The sequence below is a fragment of the Crocuta crocuta genome, unplaced genomic scaffold (genome assembly GCF_008692635.1).
Source record: "Crocuta crocuta isolate KB4526 unplaced genomic scaffold, BGI_CrCroc_1.0 scaffold35, whole genome shotgun sequence".
Lineage (NCBI taxonomy): Eukaryota > Metazoa > Chordata > Mammalia > Carnivora > Hyaenidae > Crocuta > Crocuta crocuta.
The window spans coordinates 7,367,208-7,375,896 of NW_027530625.1; the positions used below are offsets into that span (position 1 = coordinate 7,367,208).

The following is an 8,689-nucleotide window of genomic DNA, read 5'->3' on the forward strand; positions in this document are numbered from 1 at the left end:
CCGGGCGTCCCGAGCCTTGAGTTTCAAAATGTCTGTGCGCCCCACGCAGATACATAGTCTAACTGTTCAGTATTTATCCATCACTGTCTGCGTGGCCAGGTGGTATCTAGGGTGGGCCACTTTAGGGTCACAGGCCAACTGCAGCAGTCCCTTCTGAAGTCTTCGATCGACTTCAGTGACAGTCCCTTAATATCACAAATTTATGTCCTGACACATTTTAAATATACTTATATTTCTGTTTTTTATCAGCATAATTTATGTACATGGCTAAAAAATCAAATTGTAAAAAAGGAATTATAAATGAAATAAAATCACCCCTGCCCTACATTGTCCTTATCCAGGCCTGTTAAGAGGATATATATATATTTTTTGTAGCATTTAATTCTTTTAAGGTTGACCTTCTTATCCTGAAGTAATACATTGCTTTGTCACTAGTTAGTGATTATTAATTTTAGATCTTCTCAGCTACATAAGGATATAGCTCACGTGTAGCCCTGAAACCCTCGCCCTTCCCTCAGCAGGGCTGCAGGCCTGTTGTACTTTCTTTTGGCGTCGCCGTACACGGTGAGGTTCTCTTGACCTTCCACTTTGTGGGAGGAATACCTTCTTCCCAGCCCTGGCCTTCAGCACGCCTTCCCCCACCCCCGCATTCCAGGTCTTGTCATTCTGTGGCTTGTCTTTTGCAAAATCAAAACTGGTATTGTTTGTACTCTTTGTTTTGTAGTGATTATCAAATCTTCTTTATTTTGAAACCTTTTTTTGTTGTTGTTTGTTTTGAGAGAGAGAGAGGGAGGGAGAGCATGGGCAGGGGAGAGGCAGAAAGAGGGAGAGAGAGAATCCCAAGCAGGCTCCACACTGTCAGCACAGAGCCTGATGCCGGGCTCAGACTCACAGACTGTGAGATCATGACCTGAGCCAAAGTCAAGAGGCAGACACTTAACCAACTGAGCCAGCCCCAGTTCGTCTTTATTTTGTCTGTAGAATGTTTTCAGAGTTTTTCACATCAATGTGAAATGTTTTTCACATCAATTTTGCTTGTGTTATTATGAATGTGACTGTTACTCACACCCTTGCAAAGTCATGGAGTATGATTATGTTCCCTTTCCTGAGCAGCTTTTTGCTTTCCTGTTATTCGTGGAGAGTTATTATTCCCCTTTGATTCATGCTGCCCTGTTTTGGTCAACACTGAAGGTTAGACAAATGTGATTTTTAAAAATCAGAAGTTATTTCTTGGCAGGAATCCAGGCCGTTCAAGCAGACAGAAGCCTGAAATCGAGGAGTTTATGGGAAAGACTTAGTGGCTTCTCAGGCACCCCAAAGGCGGGAAGAGGGACCAGTGTGAGGAAGTGACCCTGAGATCTGGGAGGACGGGAACTAAGGGTGCGTCTGTCTCTGGATGAGCAAGCAGAGGGCATCTGGCCGGCCTTGTGAGGCCCCCGGCTCAGGACCGCGGTAGCCATCCGCCGGAGCTCCTGGGCCCGGTCCCGCATTTCCAGGGGCGGCTGCAGACTGCTTAGTGCAGGTATGAGATTCACCTGCTATGTTTAGAACCTACCTAGTTGGTGTGGACGGCACCTCAGAAAGGGGTCACGACGGCAGTTACTTTATTCACAAGGCAGGGGCAGAGAGGCTGATTTGGAAAACTAACCCCTCTCTTGCCAGGACGCTGCTCATGGCTTTTAGACCATCTTCCCGGATTTCCGACTCTAGTGAACACATACATCTAAACTGAGTGGATTTTTTTTTTCTTCTCTTCTGTGTTAACAGCGGTAAGGGAACCAGAGCAGAGCTCTTACCAACACAGCATTTTCATCTTCTGCGTCTCTCTTCCAGGTGAATTGGGAATCTTGGCTCCTGGAGGATTCTAGTCGAGCCGAACTGCCCGTGACGGACAAGAGTGACGACTCGCTACCTGTGGGAGTTGCCATAGACTATACCAACCAGGCGGAGGTCCCCGTCAGTAAGTGCGGCCTGCTGGGGCCTCATGCAGAAGCAGTCTCCTTTCTAGTCCTGGTTGATATTTAAATCCCGCTCTACACTTCCGGGGTGCTTTTAACTCCTGGGAGCACATTTCCACTTGAGTGACCCAGAGTGTGTGGTGATGACACCAGACTAACTTGATGGACACTCTTTGATTAGACGAGAGCCAGACTCTATGCGTGTGTGTGTTTCAAACCATAGCAGTGCTTGGATTGAAGACACAGATCAGAATCGAGACCTCGAGCACTTGGCTTTCAAATCAGGAGCGCGTGCCCTGGGTATGTCTTCTCCCTGGCTGGAGTGTGGCAGGGCCACTGTCACACATGCAGGGGCCGTGGAGGACCTGCTCTTTGCTCTTTGGTGCGTCGGTTTACGGAGGGGTCCTCATGAAGCACCTGTCCTCTCCTTGGTCGGGTTATTTGGTCTTATTAGCTCATTTACTTTGATTCTTTTCGAGCCTTCGTGGGCAAAATAGATGCTTATGACTGAGCTGTGAATGAATATAAAGTAGTTGGATTCTCCTTTCTGGGTCCTTCTGCGTGTTTTCCAAAGTCTGTAATCTGTTGGTCTTCAGATAAACCAGCGTCTTCCTAGAGATGCTGGTCCTGGTCAGGGGAATATCGCGAACACTGAGATGCGTTTGTAAAGCTTGCGGGAGCTTAGGAATAGTTGCGGCTCCGTCGGACTGCCGGAGCTGCCTTGCGGGGTCCAGCAGGGTGGTGGCGGTCAGCAGTGTGACAGTAGCTCTCTTTAATGAGCTGGTGTCCGAGAGGCTGCTCAGATGTGAAAGCTCAACCCACGAACTTGAGCTTTACGGCTGGGATGAGTCCGTTCAGCCGCTTCTTGCTTGGACAGTCTTTCCCTTCCCACCCAGGCCCTTCATGCCTTGGCTCTTTTTTCACTTCTGTTTTCTTTTTTAACAGATGATGAGAAGACTCTCCCTCCTGCTCCAGTACTTATGTTGCTTTCAACAGACGGTGTGCTATGTCCATTTTACATGATCAATCAGAATCCGGGGGTGAAGTCCCTCATCAGGACACCAGAGCGGCTCTCATTAGAAGGAGAGCGACAGCCTAAGTCATCAGGTACGTACCTCTTCCTGCTCCGGAAGTGGGGGAGTACCATGGGCTTGTTCCGGACTGCTCCCAAAGATAAAAACTGCGTAGGGACACGTAGTGGTCCTGTCCATCGGCCTGGTCTGTCTTCACGAGGCAGGGACAGACTTTTCCTTTTTTTTTTTTTTTTTTTTTTTTTGANGGCCTTGAGCCGTCAGCACAGAGCCCGACGCGGGGCTTGAGCTCACAAATCATGACCTGAGCCAAAGTCAGACGCCCAACCAGCTGAGCCACCCAGGCGCCCCTGGACTGACTTTCCCTTGAACACATGCTCATTCTTGCTTCCACTCGCCCGCAAACTTTATTCTCTGACCTTGACTTTAGTGAAAGGGAAGCTCAGCCCGATGGATCCCCTTAGGCCGTTAAGCAACAATACCCTGTTACAGCACCCTGTGTCATATGGTCTCAGTCCTAAAGATGTTAGTCCCGGAGGTTGGTTAAATACGTGATGGTACACGTTGTGGCTGTCACAGAAGTGTCACCACTGTTGCATTTGCTGACAAAGAGCTAGTGGAATATGTCATGAAAAAGCACTATATGCTTTACAATTCCTTTCTTATGAGAGGAAGACATACATATATGTATGTATAGAGAAAATACTATAAAGATGGATATTAAAATCTAAGTAGTGGTTATATCTGGGTGGCGGGTGGGAACAAGGGGATTCAGTTTTCTTTAGTCTTTTTTCCTCCTCCTTTTTGAAAATATTACTTATGTAGTATACGTTTATTGGCAACATATTAGAAATTACAAAATCACTTAAGAGTCCCTCAGACATCAGGGCACCTGGGTGGCCCAGTCGATTAAGCGTCCAGTTCGAGCCCCGTGTCAGGCTCTGTGCTGACAGCTCAGAGCCTAGAACCTGCTTTGGATTCTGTGTCTCCCTGTCTTTGCCCCTCCCTCGCTCATGCTCTGTCTTGCTCTCAAAAATGAAAAAAAAAATAGTCCCCCAGACATCAAGCAATAGCTGTAACCAGCATTTTGGTACATGTTCTTCATATGCAGAAATGTACACACTAAATACTAATACGTATTTCCAGATTTTTCACAGTGACTGTGTATTACTTGGGAGAACAGTCTAAAACTTTTTAAAGGGGGATTGTTGCATATTGTCGAATTTTACCACCATTCTCTTTTTGGTTTCTGTGAATATATAACCGTTAAGACTTTTCTCTGGCTAAAGAAGTGCATAGCGTGACCAGTTCTCTAAGAAAAAGCGTGTTGTTTGGGGCGCCTGGGTGGCTTAGTCGGTTAAGCATCCGACTTTCGCTTAGGTCATGATCTCGCGGTTCATGGGTTCGAGCCNACGCGGGGCTTGAGCTCACAAATCATGACCTGAGCCAAAGTCAGACGCCCAACCAGCTGAGCCACCCAGGCACCCCTGGACTGACTTTCCCTTGAACACATGCTCATTCTTGCTTCTACTCGCCCGCAAACTTTATTCTCTGACCTTGACTTTAGTGAAAGGGAAGCTCAGCCCGATGGATCCCCTCAGGCCGTTAAGCAACAATACCCTGTTACAGCACCCTGTGTCATATGGTCTCAGTCCTAAAGATGTTAGTCCCGGAGGTTGGTTAAATACGTGATGGTACACGTTGTGGCTGTCACAGAAGTGTCACCACTGTTGCATTTGCTGACAAAGAGCTAGTGGAATATGTCATGAAAAAGCACTATATGCTTTACAATTCCTTTCTTATGAGAGGAAGACATACATATATGTATGTATAGAGAAAATACTATAAAGATGGATATTAAAATCTAAGTAGTGGTTATATCTGGGTGGCGGGTGGGAACAAGGGGATTCAGTTTTCTTTAGTCTTTTTTCCTCCTCCTTTTTGAAAATATTACTTATGTAGTATACGTTTATTGGCAACATATTAGAAATTACAAAATCACTTAAGAGTCCCTCAGACATCAGGGCACCTGGGTGGCCCAGTCGATTAAGCGTCCAGTTCGAGCCCCGTGTCAGGCTCTGTGCTGACAGCTCAGAGCCTGGAACCTGCTTTGGATTCTGTGTCTCCCTGTCTTTGCCCCTCCCTCGCTCATGCTCTGTCTTGCTCTCAAAAATGAAAAAAAAAATAGTCCCCCAGACATCAAGCAATAGCTGTAACCAGCATTTTGGTACATGTTCTTCATATGCAGAAATGTACACACTAAATACTAATACGTATTTCCAGATTTTTCACAGTGACTGTGTATTACTTGGGAGAACAGTCTAAAACTTTTTAAAGGGGGATTGTTGCATATTGTCGAATTTTACCACCATTCTCTTTTTGGTTTCTGTGAATATATAACCGTTAAGACTTTTCTCTGGCTAAAGAAGTGCATAGCGTGACCAGTTCTCTAAGAAAAAGCGTGTTGTTTGGGGCGCCTGGGTGGCTTAGTCGGTTAAGCATCCGACTTTCGCTTAGGTCATGATCTCGCGGTTCATGGGTTCGAGCCCCACGTCGGGCTCTGTGCTGACTGCCAGCTCAGAGCCTGGAGCCTGCTTCAGATTCTGTGTCTCCCTCTCTCTCTGACCCTCCCCTGCTCACGCTGTCTCTCTCTACCCTGGAAATAAAAAAAAAAAAAATCTTAAAAAAAAAAAAGAAAGAAAGAAAAAGCGTGTTGACCAGTCGCGTTGGGTAAGGTTGATGGTGTATTTTCTTGCTGCTACCCAGTGCAGAGTGAGTCGTTCATAAACAGAGCCACTCAAGACACTTGGACTCCTGTCACTTGGCAGTGCGTCCGCAAGTAGTTAACCAGGTCACCATGCATAGACTGTGATAATGTTATTCTGGGCCATCTCATTATTTATAGTATGTGTATTCTTTGAGTGATTTTTTTTTTAAACTAATTTATTTATTTTAAAGAGAGAGAGAGGGGAGAACACCCATGCACATATGAACAGGGGAGGGGCAGAGAGAAAGGGAAAGAGAGAATCCCAACCAGGCTCTGCGCTGTTAGCACAGAGCCCCATGTGGGGCTTGAACTCACGAACCATGAGATCATGACCCACGCCAAAATCAAGGCTGAGGCACCCAGGCGCTGTTGAGTGGTTTTTTCCTGAAGTGCTCCTGAGCACCACAAACTACCTACACTTAGTCGTGCGGGCTGTGACAAGCAGTGCCCCCTGGGAAGTTGGGAGCCTGCCGGGTGATGTCTGGTTTTTTTTTTAATAAGTTTTTTTTTAAGTTTATTTATTTTGAGAGACAGAGATAGTGCAAGTGTGGGAGGGGCAGAGAGAGAAAGGGAGACCGAGATTCCCATGCAGGCTCATCACTGTCAGCTTGGAGCCCGATGTGGGGCTCAAATTCACAAAACTGTGAGACCATGACCTGAGCCGAAACCGAGTAGGACACTTGACCGACCGAGCCAGCCAGACGTCTGGGGCGATGTCTGTTTCTGAGCACTGTTCAGTGTGAAGGACTTCACTACTGACCCATTAAACCCCAGTCTGCACCAGCAGGGGCCAGTTTTCCTGTTCACCTTTCCCGGCTTGGTCCAGAGGTGACAGCCGTAGAGGAGTGGGAGAGAGCCATCGGAGGGGGAGAGAGTGGCCCGCGGCTGTAGCTGAAGTCTGGGTGGCGGGTACAGGAGGCATTAATGGTTCCGCCCATTTCCGCACTGCAGCTCTGCGGGTGCTGGGTTGAGTGATCGATCAGAAGGAGCACGAGGGGTTTCACGTGCTCGGTTCTGTTTTTAGGTAGGCGGGTGCCTCGGGTCTTTCGGGTCTGGCGCGTGCTGCTCACACCTGCCGGACGTGCTAGGAAGTGATGAGCGGTGGTGGGTTTGTGTCTTTAAAGAAGCTGGCAGTTGTCGCTTCCATCTTGATTGTGGGAAAGGAGTATTAACAGAATAAATGTGCTCGTGGTATATACTTCCATGAAAGCAGCAGTTTAATGGGGTCTTTGTTCTGACGTAGTGAAGGTAAATTGTCATCTCACAGTTTGGAAGAATCAAGACCCATTAATATGAATGTGTTGGCAGTAACTATTGCTTTCTTATTTGTTTGCTTAGTGAGTTATTTAATTGGGCATATTAGCGTGTTTACTTCATAGAAAGTTTGTAAAACAGAAAAAAATTTAAACCTGCTTTCTCTTCTGGTTTTTCATAAACATCTTTCTTCTCAGTTGTAAAATATCGTATACATCATTAACTAGGGTGTAGGTTTTTTAATGTAAATTGTGTTTTCTACATTCTTAATCTTTGTGATTCATTTAAAAGAGTGCTTCCTATCCCATTGAACATCTTTTACTATTTGTGTAAAAAGGTATTAAATGTCTTTTTCATTTCTTAGGTTAATTTTGTATGCTTTCTTAGAAGTGGAATGGCTGAGTCCATTTTTTATGATTTTTGAGACGTAATGCCAAAGTGTTTTCTAAAAGATTATGGTCAGTTAGATACCTATTAATGATAAAGGTTTCAGGTTTATTTTACTCTTCCAAACATAGGGGATTAGGTATATTTAAAGTTTGATCGTTTAGAGAACAATCAAAAATATGTTTCACTTAAATTTGCATTTCTTTGATTAGGCAGATTGAGCAGTCATGTATTATTTTGTGAATAAGGTTCCTGGATTACATCAATCTTGAAATTTCTTTATCTCAATTTGTATGAGCTTTTTAAAAAATATAAAACATACTGTCATTGGGGCGCCTGGGTGGCTCAGTCGGTTAAGCGTCCAACTTCGGCTCAGGTCATGTTCTCACGGTACGTGGGTTCAAGTCCCACATCGGGCTCTGTGCTGACAGCTAGCTCAGAGCTTGGAGCCTGCTTCTGATTCCGTGTTTCCCTCTCTCTCGGACCCTCCCCTGCTCATGCTGTCTCCTTCTCTCTGTCTCAGAAATAAATAAAACATTAAAAAAAAAAACCCATATTGTCATTTACTACAGATTTTTTTATCTTTTATTTATGTAACTGTCTTTAGACAGTCAAATCTTTTTTTAAAGTTTATTTATTTTGAGAGAGAGAAAGAGAGCAAGCAGGGGTAGGGCAGAGACAGGAAGAGCCAGAACCCCAAGCAGGCTCCGTCCTGAGCTTGAACCCACAGACCATGATATCATGACCTAAGGCTAGATCAAGAATTGGATGCTTAACCAACTGGCCCTACGCAGTCAAATCCTAGATTTTTTTTTCTTTTTTTTTGGGGGGGTGGGGAGTCACTTCTAAATTTCAAGTTGTTAGGCTCTCAGTGATTTTACTGACTTTTTGCCTCCTTGGTTTTGTGATGTATGTATACATGTGTTCTTAAATTATTTTTTTTTCAGTTTATTTATTTTGAGAGAGTGAGCAAGCAGGGGAGGGGCAGAGAGAAGGAGAGGCAGAATCCCAAGCAAGCCACACATCATCCCTGCAGAGCCTGATGCACAGCTCAGACCCACGAACCGTGAGATTAGGACCTGAGCTGAGATCCGGAGTCGGATGCTTAACCGACTGAGCCACCCAGGCGCTCCTACATGTGTTTTCATATATGTAGATATCTTTAATTTATCTGGAATTGCTTTTAGGAACTATTATGAAGTGGAAATCTGAATTGAAGTTTTTTTCTAATTGCTGATGAAATGCTGCAGAATGGTTTGTTTTTCACTGTAACAATGAAAGGTGCATTCCTC

General features: G+C 45.3%; 1 protein-coding gene across 1 annotated transcript in view; it reads left to right on the plus strand.

Moving 5' to 3' along the window:
* NUP214 (nucleoporin 214) overlaps positions 1–8,689 on the plus strand; it is a 101,496-nt gene that overhangs the window by 11,530 nt on the left and 81,277 nt on the right. The window contains 2 exon segments of the mRNA XM_077768400.1: positions 1,834–1,960; positions 2,904–3,065. Of these exon segments, the coding sequence (XP_077624526.1) occupies positions 1,834–1,960; positions 2,904–3,065 (289 nt within the window).